At 45.4% G+C, this 12050-nt stretch overlaps 1 protein-coding gene across 3 annotated transcripts in view; it reads left to right on the top strand.

The window, feature by feature from the left end:
• The window catches only part of dph1 (diphthamide biosynthesis 1), a 277432-nt gene that overhangs the window by 99391 nt on the left and 165991 nt on the right, over window positions 1-12050 (top strand). For all 3 annotated transcript variants that reach the window (XM_007906191.2, XM_042338384.1, XM_042338385.1), the window contains one exon: window positions 5256-5377. In XM_007906191.2, the coding sequence (XP_007904382.2) occupies window positions 5256-5377 (122 nt within the window). The remainder of the gene's footprint in view (window positions 1-5255; window positions 5378-12050) is intronic.

The raw sequence follows: 12050 nt of genomic DNA, 5'->3' as shown, positions 1-12050 counted from the left end.
TCTGACTGGATGGGAAATATAACATCGCACGACGAATCATATTCTAGCCGGTGACACTGATTATAAGGTCAGCCCGCTCGTAGTAGACCAGCTATGTCCCTTAGCACCTTCTCATGTGTTCCTCTCTCACCACAATTAGGTAAGTGATTAATGGAACAAAATAGGAACAATCAATAAAAGGCAAAATACTGTAGGTGCTCGAAATCTGAAATAAATAATAGAAGTCGCTTAGGACACGCAGCATCTATCGAGAAGGAAAGTGAGTTAACATTTCAGGTCAATGACCTTTTGTCAGACAAAAGGTCGTCGACCTGAAACATTAACTCACTTTCCTCTCTCCATAGGTGCTGCCAAAATAGGAACAATACACAGTAGAGGGGTTGTACAGCCATTCCAATGAATTGTATTTTTCTGCCTCTTGTTCCTCTACGGATTACAACATGATCATTTCGTTGAGAAATACTTATTTCATTGAGAGGGAGAAGAGCTTGTGTTTTTTGTTGGCTAGTCGGGTGTCTGACACACGTGGAAATCTATCACCATGCTTCAGAGCATTCAAACCAAACTGAGAGCTGCACGTGTGTGTGCCATCTACATATGGAAATGTCCCTGGGTCTGGAATGGAATGAACACTTTATACATGGAGGGATACATACTGTGTACCCAATTCCTGAGAGCATTAGGCACAGGCGCAGGTTGGCAAGGTTTGGCGACCCTAGAGTGTGCATAAGAGGTATATAATGCCCATACAGTCAATTCATTTTACATTATATTCTGTGAAGCGCTTTGAGACATCTGGAAGACCTGATAATAATAATAATACTTGCATTTGATATAGCGCCTTATCACGTCTTCTAGACGTCTCAAAGTGCTTCACAGAATTTACTATAAAGTGAATTGACGGTATATTTTGTGGGCAATAGGCGTTATATCAAATGCAAGGATTATTATTATAATGTAGGAATATCTCAAAATGCTTCTCGGGAATTAATGCCAACTCTAGAGATTTTGGACTGTAGATAAATGCAACAGCAGAAGTCCCACAACCAAGCAATAGGTAAATAGCCAATCTGGAGCATTGGTGGCCAAGACAACCTCCTTTTTTTCAAATGGGATCTTCAGTGAACTTTGAAATAGACAGACAGGACCATAGTTTAACAACTCATCTGAAGGTTGGCATCTCTGATGATGGCAGGCTCCCCCACTGGTGTGTTGCACTGAGCTGAAGACCTGAAGGGAACTCTGCAGCCCTCTTGCCCAGAACTGACAGCATGAGCAACTATGACGAGTGAATTACCTGATTAACCAAGGATAATGAGGCAGTTGACGATCCCCTCACCATTAGGTCTTCTCCAATGTTCTTGGGATGGAAAATCCATCAGCGGATCTCGGAGTGCATCCCACCTCTGTGTGCTAGGTCACAAAGTTGAGCAGACGTGGGTTGTAATTTTGCAATCGGTGCCTTTGAGCTTTTGTTTTCTCCCTCAATCTAGTCAGTCGTTCTTAGGTATCGAGGCGCTTTGAGATATCTCGAAGACATGATAAGGCGCTATCTCAAATGCAAGGATTATTATTATTATATGCCAAGTGGCATCTTTCTGCGTACAGGCCTGGGCAGTCAACATCAGCCGTCTCTGGATTGAGATCCAGTGGACCTCATTCTTTCCTCAAGAGCCAAGGTGCTAAAGAGCCTTGGTTAGATGACTGCTGCCCAGTAGACCACAGCTGGAAAGTGTATGGGCGTTGGGTGATGCTTGGCTGATGGCTAAAAAATGTCACCGCTTGCTTCTATATATGGAAGGAATGATTTATGTAGAAGGCAGGTAGTAGCCCCTTCAGTCCACAACTCACGATTCATAGTCCTGCCGTTCCATACTCAGCCTGGATTATAGCAGTGGTTTCCAAGGTGTGCATTGCGTCTGCTGCCTTATTGCTTGTGTCAAATTCTTTTCAGTCTTTTCTTCCAGTCTCACATCGCTTTGAGGCACTTGTGAAGCAGAAATGTTAGCATTTAGTAGCTTTGCTCGGTTCGGCATTAATGTGATAACAGTAGAAAGTTCCTTCAGGCGTCCGGATAATTGCAGTCTCAGTGCTATTGCAGACACCCTCGCGCACACCAAACCTGGCGAATACTGTTTGTACTCTGTGTATTTAGCTGGCAAAATGCAGAGCGGACGGTTTAGTAAATACATTGAACTGAAGGTCAAACTGGTTTGTTTTAGAAATTGCAACAAGGGGCGCAGTAATCAGTGTTTTGCAGCGATACACAAGGCTACAGGTCAGTCAAACGGAACAGATTGGGGGGGGGGGGAAATGCCTGGGAATACTGTGTCCCAAGACCTGACGTACACCTACACGCTGAATACATTGAAGCGTTGTCATCCAATTTCCGGGCATGCTGGCCCAGGTCTGATCCTGTCCAAACTTCTCCAGCTCTGCGTGGGCTCTGCCACGCGCCACAGTACTACAATTTGGGGTTTCTGCCACCTGAGACCCTCAGTGAGCTGTGAATTTAGTAGTGCCCCCTCTACTGACAAAACACTTGTGCTACAAGCGCTTCAATTTACTCCACGGGTCCTGTGGAATTGGAAACGTTTTCTACTGTGCCATTTTCCGTCTCCCGTTGACTTCTCTTTACCGCGGTTCGGTAACGGGACGCAACGCGACATTGCCTTTTACCAGTGAGACTTCAATAGGTTTGTCGATCACCAGTGTCAGGTTCTTGCAACTCAGACGAACTTGCTCGCTCTGTCGGCTGTCATGGCGGTCACTGTAAGTGACGTCAACAAGGGACTAAAAGGGTGTTTGCGAGTGCTTGATGGTGACACTGGGTTTGAGACTTTTTTTTGTTCAATGAAAGATGTTAAAATATAAATGCAAGTCTTTAATTTGTTGGATGTCCGAAATAGGCACCCAACAAATTCTGCAGGTGGTATCTTACAGCTAAAGAAGGTGTTGTGGTCAACCAAACTGTCAACACTGAACTCATGTATGTAACCTCAGGAACTCCCTCCTTCTACTCCTCTGTCTCGTCTCCCAGTGCTCTGGGATTCTACCCTGCGTGAGGGGTGCCATATAAATGCAGGTTGTTATTGTTGTGTTGTTGTTGTCTAGTCTCCCCTCTCTTCCTGTCTTCAAGTTTTGCCTTGAAGCCTACCACTTCGACCATGCCCATGGTTACCTCCCCCAACTCCTTTGCTTGGAATTCGACCCTGCCTCGTCACACACCACATCTCGCACCTGGGGTCACTTCAGGTGGAAGTGAACTCGGTTTTGTTCCTTGTGACGAGGGCAACATTTAAATTTCAAGAGCTCTTAACAACCTCGCTAGCTGATCACCTTCATTAGTAAAGTGGACACTTCATCTATGTGTAGATGCTCAACAAATGAGCTGTAACTACAGACATAATTACCTTGTCCCTTCTCTTCCTCCCCAACCTCCTCAACAGCACCCCCTCGAAATGCAGATTGATAGCAGTAAATAATCCTTTAACCTTTCTGACGGGCAGCCTAAGGGAACCCACTACATGTGGATATGAAAGCAGCCTCGTCCTTGTCAGTATTTAAATGAGTTGCTCACACCCCAGAAAGCATTCTGCAGCTGTAACGGCATTGTCTGAAGCTCTGGAGACACTATCCGACACATCTCTGCTGCCAGCTCTCTGGATAAACTGATGCATATGTATCTCCTGTAGCTGAGGTTACCCAGGGACCAGTTAATCCAGACAACTGCTTACAGAGACATGTAGAGTAGGGTCTTTGGAAAATTCGAGCAACGCACAATTCGGGAGTCAAAAATAACCACAATAACTTTCAAGGTATTTTACAGTAAAACATGTGTTTAACCTTGACTGGTTTGTTGTTAATGCTTACTCCAGATTTCATGCAGATCTATTCTCTTTATGTCTTGCTGTTTGTACCTGATGTGCAGGTTTTATTGCAACTAGTACAGGGTTACCCCATTATAAAACACTCAGGTTGAATCTGCTTTATAATCCTAGAATAATAATCTTTGCATTTGATTCTTTTTGTGTCAGGAGAGTGTCTGACACATGCAGAAAACCCATCAACGTGCTTAATTGTAACCAAATCAAACTGAGATTTCCATGCATCCCACCTCTATGTGGAAATTCCAGAGATGTTTATTGAAATGGAATACGTGCTCTCTCCCTGGAGGGACGCATCCTGCTTACCTAATTACGGAAAGTATTAGGCGCAGGTTGGCAAGAGCTAAGGCTTGGGGAGCGTGCGTTGGGGTAACTGCTGGAGTCTAACCAGCTATAACCGCATAGCTTGCCATTGATAGCACTGCCTGGCAAGCTTTCGTGCTGATTGACCAGCTAGGACCACCCTATCGGTTAGGGCTTTGGCTTGCAGGGTTAACAGGAGCTGAGTGGTAAGTCCCTGCCCTTGCAGCTCCAGCCTGTGCTGTCATTCAGCAGTGCCCTGGAATACGGTGGACCTGCCTGGCCCAGAAACCGGACTACTGTTGCATTCACCTACTAAATGTGCAGTCACTCCACCCTATAGTAAATATTGGCAAGCGCTTTGAGACATCCTCCTGACATGAAAGGTGCTACATCAAATTTGAGGGTTATTTTTNATCATCATATGAATAGCTCAGTAAATGACCTCTTTCAGGTATCTCTGAATTCCCCATATAAGACACTTCTTAATTCGGTTCAGTTCTGATCATTCATGTCTATTATTTTCCACAACCTCATAGTGAAGGACTACTGCAAAACCCTCCACCACCTTCTCGAGGGGAGTAGTGACTGGGAATCTATTACTGGCCCTGCCAGCCTCACCCTCTTGAGAATGAGCTTTATTTTTTTTAAAAAACTGACGTGAAGTTAATCTTACACAAATGTAAGAATTATTATGGTTATTATAATCCTGGGATTTGTAAGTGACTTGCTTTCATGCAACAGTTTGTTGTCCCCGTTGAGACGTTGTCCATTTAGTAAAGTGAATTGAACTCTTGCTCCTGGTGTGTGTGTGTGTGTGTGTGTAAGTGTGTATGTATTTGTGTGTTTGTGTATGTGTGTGTACGTGTGTGTTTAAGTGTATGTGTGTGTAAATATGTGTGTTTGTGTACATGTATTGTGTGTATGTGTGTGTGTATGCGTGTAAGTGTGTGTAAATGTGTGTGTATATGTGTGTACTTGTGTGTATATGTGTGTGTGTGTATGTGTGCGTGTATGTAAGTGTTTAGCAAAGTGAACTGATCTCTCGCTCCTGGTGTTGGTTTACAGGTTTACAGAAGCGGACACATTGGTGATGGGCGATGTCACGTACGGCGCGTGCTGTGTGGATGATTACACCGCCCGAGCCCTAGGAGCTGATTTCATGGTGCATTATGGCCACAGCTGCCTCAGTGAGTATCCATTATCCCAATTTCCTCCGCAGTTGCAAACCATCTCCCGAAGTAGCCGAGGATATCTGGGAATGTAATCCTTGATCAAGCACGTGCGGAATATTCTGCTTGCTCAAAGGTTCTTAAGTAACCGGATTGAGAGGTCCCAATTTTCAGATCTTTGCAACCCAAATACTTTGGCGTTAGTCATTCAGCAAATCGGTTCACTCTTCACAGACTTGCTGCGTTCACAAGGAACTCACCAGGGGACTGACTTTATTGGGTCACTAAGCATTAAAATAAGGAGAACAAGGGAACGGTTTATTCCTGGCCCAGGATTATACATGCATGGATGTGACACATGGAATGGAAATCCTACATAGTTTGTGTGAATAGAAAGTGGTTTCATTCATTAACATGCCACACAGTGTGAGTGAGTCAATGGGTGGGGATTTACCTGTTGGGATTTTGTACGTTGGGAAGGATTTTGATCCATTGTGGAGTCCTGTAGCTCAGTAGTTGGAGCACTCGCTTTGCAAGCGAGAGACCTGAGTTCAATTCCAAGCAGGGTGAAACCTTGGGCAAGTTTCCTTACTCCACACAGAGCCTAATAATAATCCCTCCAAAACCCAAAATAATAATAAATTGGTCATTTTCAATCCACGACTGTTTGTGGGACATTGCTCTGCGCAATTGGCTGCCGCGTTCGCCCGCAAATATACAGTCAATTCATTTTACAGTGTGTTCTGTGAAGCGCTTTGGGACGTCCTCCCGACGTGAAAAGCGCTATATCAAATGGAAGGATTATTATTATTATTATTATTGATTTTCCAAACCACTCGCACATGGCACAGCAGCTTAGGAGCTGTGGACTTGTGCCAGGATGTAATGGAAACAAAATGCTGGCCCTCTCTTGCTTGTTATTTTCGAGGTTGGTATGGGCGGCTGGGACTGCAGCGCTGAAATTGTTGACTTGTGTCTCTTTAATGTGACTGGAGGTGGAAGCAGCAATTTATATCATGCCTTTCACATTGATGGGACATCTCAAAGCCCTTCCCTTTACAGAGCTGTCTGGGAGCCTGGGGTGGGGTGGGGGGGGATGTGACTAAAAGACTGAAAAGAAAGATGGGGTTTAAAGGTGGAGAGAGAGGGGTGAGGCAAAGGGATTTAGTTACAAGGAGTGGGGGCAAAATGGCTGAACACTCAGTGACCGAAAATCCACTTAGTCTTAGCCTGTAAGACCACTTTGTCTTTAAGATCACACGGAAACGTAAAAAATTCTTAAATTCTTTTTTAATTTGGAAGCTGGCGTCGCAAGCTAAGACGAGGTGGAATTGCAGACCGGAGGGACACAAAAGTTTTAAGCAGGAGACCACCGATTTAAATCTCTGCCATTCAAACTCGATGGGCATTAATGGGCAAATGATGGGGCGACGGTTGGGCGGGCATTATGGAAGGATGGGATTCGATGGGCCTTCTTCCAAAGCCTGTCCTGTAATCTTGTGACGTTTCACCAGTCGCTGACCAAGCTGCTTGTGACACTGGTACATTTACATAGCAAGGCCACTACCGAGTATATCCAGAACTGAGTGGATTTCATGCATTGGCCTGTTGTACAGCAACAGCTCGTGTCACTCTAGCACCTTTCACCCACCAATTCTGATGTTGAGATCGTTCCGCATTTATGCTTTGAAAGGTTTGGTTTCTGCACATCTCAGCCGGCCGACAGCTGACTGTGTAATTGAAGGGCTCGGTGTTCTCAGCAACACAAGCTTATTTGCTTCCATTACACTCTGACCCGCGGAAAATACATTCAGTCCGGTTACAGTTGCAGAATTATTGGTTGAAAAATGCCACAAATGACTTTGGCTGTACTGTATTAGGCAGCTTCCTCTGTGAGGACTAGACATGCGGACAAGTTAACCTTCGAAACAAATTAGCTTTTGACTAGCTTGATTAGCCACAGCATGAGAACTGTCAGAGAATGTAATCTTTGCGTTGTTGCAGCTTCTTAACAACCCAGGTTCTCTCACTGCTTTACCCTGGCTTCACCAGCGCTCCCTGCAGTTAATGAATTTACATTGACATTCCTCTGAAGAAACTGGGTCTTCACAGCGCATCAAGACTGTTTATCACAAGGCCACTTCAGATGTTGATAAGATGGAAGACAAGTGTCCTCTCCATGTTGGGAAGCAAAGCACATGTTATTTCTCAACACATAAAGCTTGGCAATGCATCCAAACTTTATTTTGTGTGCATTTGTTTGAGTGTGAATAATAATAATAATTATAATAATCGTTCTTGCATTTGATGTACTATCTTATCACGCCTTCGAGAGATTACCAAACAAGTCACAGGATTTTACTGTAGAGTATAGTGACTGTATATATGTAGGTGATATTTATTAACGGCTGGGCTCAAGTGTGTCCCCGGTCATAGCCTGATGTTACTGCTGGCACGGCTTCTAGTACTGGGGAACTGAATGGAAAATATTGGAAGAGGCAACGGAGTAAAGCAATGAAGAAATTGTGTTTGGAGTGTGTGGGAGGAACTTCTCAATGTGTGAACCACGGGGGAAGTAATAAAGAAAGAATTGCAGCCGTCAGTAAAAAAAAGTATATGAAGGGAGATAAAATGTGAGACCGAAGGAAAGCAGGAATGAAGTTTCTAAGGAACCTTATCGTTCTAGCATTTAACTGAGCGCCTCCTAGTGAAGCAACCGGGAAGTTCCCTGAGAATAATCACAGCAGTTCCAGGGTTGCTAACTTCTGTTCCAGCAGCAACAACTTGCATTTACTTAGCACCTTTCACGTGGTGTAGCGTCCCAGAGTGTTTCCAAACCTCTTGGAAGTCACGCTGTGACTGTGGCCCTGGGCACTGTAAACCAGTCAGGGAATTCGATGACTTCAGAAGAGGAATGCAGGAGAATATAATGAGCACAAATATGCACGGATGAAATAAGAGTCAAGGTTCCCAGCTCGTAGCAATTTGTCCACTTATTCTTGTTTCTCTATATCTTTCACAATGTGTCTGGGAATTATTTCTCTTTCTCTATGTGATTCCTTCTCTTCATGTCTATGAGGCTGTGCTTCTATGTACGCATGTGTGTGTGTGCGCGAGTGTGTGTGCGTATGAACATGCACACACACATTACCGGCTTCTGTTTCTCTTCCACACTGTCTGTGTTACCTGACCTGCTTACGCCCCACTCACGCCTCTGCTCGGCTGGCTCCGGCCTCCTGTTTGTCCCTCGTTACCTTCGTTCCACCATCGGTAGCCGTGCCTTCAGCCACTACACCCCAAAACTATGGTACTTTCTCCCTCAAACCCTCCGCCTTGCCCCCCACTTTCAAATCCCGCCTAAAGACCGTCCTTTACGATGGTGCTTACGGTCACCTCCCCCATCCCTCTCCCCCTGGGTCGGGGTCAGATTCTGTCACCATCAAGCGCTTTTGGACACTTCCCCGCGTGAAGGGCGCTATATAAATACAAGATGTTGTTATTATCCTCTCACTTTCTACATGGCTGTGTTTCTCTCATTCCTTCCGTGCGTCTCTTTCTTTGTGCAGGTACTTTGTCCCAGTCTCTGTCTCCCCCTTCCCGGCTACTTACATACCAGACCACAGTGTGTTAAAAAAAANGACAGGTGAAGATGAATGGAGCTCGGAGACGGTGTATATCAAAAAGACAAAAGGCATCACCTTTCTTATCAATTGCTCCTTAAATTATTATACGCTTCAAAAACATTGTGCGGAGTGGGCAGCTTTGCAGAGCACTCACTGAATGCTGCGTTTCTTCCTGCAATTAGGCAAAACGTTGAACGTACATTTGTAGGCGAGATATATATATATTATATATATAGTTATTTGGGTTCGTGTTGGTAGATTGACAGGGTGAACGGAGAGGTTTGCACTTCGACTTTGAACAGAAAGAGAAAGTTGCGATTTTGTTTCTCCTGGTGTAATTATTATTGCAAACAGTCTGGGTCTTTTATCACAAGCCCTCATGAAATATTTTAGAAGTTAATAATAGTGTCCCTCTGATGTCTGTTCTGCTGGTTGCTACGTAACGGAATATGGAAGGAGTAGAGAAAGAGAGCGATGTGCATCTGAAGCGCAGGGAGCAGTGGTGTAGCTGGTCTAACGCTGTTAGACAATACAGGCAATTGAAATGATTGCTAACCACAGGACACAGAAGGAAATTAAAAATTGCTTCTTGTGTAATTGTTCTCTTTGTCTTTCCAAAACGCCGCAATCGTTGAGCAAAGGCCTAACCTTCAATTTCTGCACCTTTGTTAACTTCATGCCATGAAAGAGATGGTTAGCCAGTACACTGCTCCCATGGGATTTTTCTTTTCATTTTTAACCGTTTTGTTTTAAAAAAAAGAAAGAAATCTTCCCTCCCTCCCTTCCCTCCCCTCACCCTGACCATTTCCCCCCTGCTCGGGTCATGACCCAACTGTGCAGCGCCTTGGGACGTCCTCCTGACGTGAAAGGCGCTCTATAAATGGAATCTTGTTGTTGTTGTTGTTGTGTTTCGACTTTCTCCCAATCTTGCTGTTCCTCTCACAGATCTTTCCCACTGGAGGGGGTTGGGCTCACTAAGCCGGTCAGGAACCCGGGTGTCTTGTTTGACCCTGAACTGTCCTTTCTCCCCCGCATCCACACCATGACCAGCACTGCCCACCACCACCTCCGCAACATTGCCAGACTCCGCCACTGCCTCACTCCTCAGGCCCCCAAACCCTCACCCACGCATTTGTCACCTCAAGGCTCGATTACGGGAACGCCCTCCTCATCGGTCTTCCCAACTCTTCCCTTCACAAACTGCAGATCATCCAAAACTCTGCAGCTCGTGTACTCTCACTCACCAGGCTCCGTGACCCCATCAGTCCCACCCTCGCCCGACTCCACTGGCTCCCCATCCCCCAGAGGATCGAATTCAAGATCCTCATCCTCACCTTTAAGGCCATCCATGTCCTTGCCCCCTCCTACCTCTCTGACCAGCCGACTCCTCACCAACCTCCGCTCCCTCCGCTCTGGCCTGCTCCATAACTCCCGCCCGACCCGCCCTATCATCGGTGGCCGGGCTTTCAGCCTCTCTGCTCCCACACTCTGGAACTCCATCCCATGGTCCCTTCGCCTTGCTTTCTCCCTTGCCTCTTTCAAGGCCGGTCTCCAGACCCTCCTCTTCGATCGTGCCTTTGGTCGCCCTCCCTCCTCTCTGCCTTCCCTCAACCCTACCCCACCCCTCCCTCAAGCTTGGGTCCTGACCCCTGACTGTCTAGCGCCCTGGGATGTCCTCCCAACGTGAAAGGCGTTCTATGTAATTTTGTTGTTGTTGTTGTTGGGGCTCTGGGACACTACCCTGCATGATGGGGCACTATACAAATGCAAGTTGCTGTTGGGGTTCTGACCGTGAGGCGGTGCTTTGAGACACTGTGTGGGAGAGGGGTGAGGGAGGGGGGGGAGGGAGACGAGAATGTCGGGAAGAATCGTGGCGTTAACTTCTTGTCTTGCAGTTGCCTTGGAGAGATCGGGTCATCTGTCACCCCTCACAGCTTGGAGAGGGGGTGGGAGTAGGGTAGGGCGAGTGAGAGTGGAGCAGATTTTTAAGGAGGGTACCACAATAAATTTGAGGTCTTATCTGAATCGTTCCTGAAAGCTTCCTGGAAAGCGCAGAGCTTTGCTGAAGTAGTAAACAAATGCTGTCGCTCACGGGCGAATGCTCACCTTTCCCCTGCTGTTCGCTGAGGGTTTCCGACACAGCCACTGGATGCTGTTGTTGAAAGTGTCAAACTACAGTGAACTGAATCCAGTCAGCATTGGATTGGAACCTGCCACAGTCACGTGCTGGAGAAATTTGCAATTCAGAACGGGAAAGGTTTATGTTTATTTAAATAGTCTCCTGTGGAAATTTTTAACAAGCTGCTCCCTACGTGCCTGGGGCTCAAAAGATTATCTCTATAGTATATAAGTATGTATCATTATATTAGAATATACAAATATACATCCATAGATATAGAGGTGACATCGGTGTCAGCCTGGCTCAGTTGGTAGCAACCTCGCATCCGTGCGAGGGTTTGCCTACAAATAAACAGTCACTACACTTTATGGTAAAATGTCTGAAGCACTTTGAGATGTTTAATGACGTTAAACGGCTATATATCAAATGTAAGTATTTTTAAATTGTTCGGACCTGTTCCAGTATTTTTCATCGCTGTATAAAATTGGCTGCCACGTTTGTCTACAAATACATATCCACCGCTTTGCAGTGAATCATATGGAGTACTTTTAAACGTTTCAAATTCATAAGGCATCATAAATAACAATCTTTGCATTTGATGCAGCACATTTATAATGTCATTTAAAACCTTTCAAAAGTTACAGGACTTACTGTACAAGTGTAGTAACTGTATTTTCTAGATCGAACACCTACGTAAACCCTTCAGGTGAATCATATCAAAGTTGAAGAATTATTATCGTTGGATGGTAGGCAATTGGTCTTTAAAAATCTGTAATATAAAAACAGAAGTCCCTGGGAACACTCAGCCGGTCAGTCAGCATCTACGGAGAGAAGAAAGTGAGTTAACATTTCAGGTCAACGTCCTTTCCTCAGAACTGGGTCTGCCATTTCACTGGCAACGGTGAGCACTCAGAAAAGGGAAAGAGGGATCGTACAGTGTCTTTCTCAT

This window comes from Callorhinchus milii, unplaced genomic scaffold (assembly GCF_018977255.1).
Source record: "Callorhinchus milii isolate IMCB2004 unplaced genomic scaffold, IMCB_Cmil_1.0 Scaffold10, whole genome shotgun sequence".
NCBI lineage: Eukaryota > Metazoa > Chordata > Chondrichthyes > Chimaeriformes > Callorhinchidae > Callorhinchus > Callorhinchus milii.
Note: the sequence above shows the minus strand (reverse complement) of the source record. Positions and strands in the feature narration are given on the sequence as shown.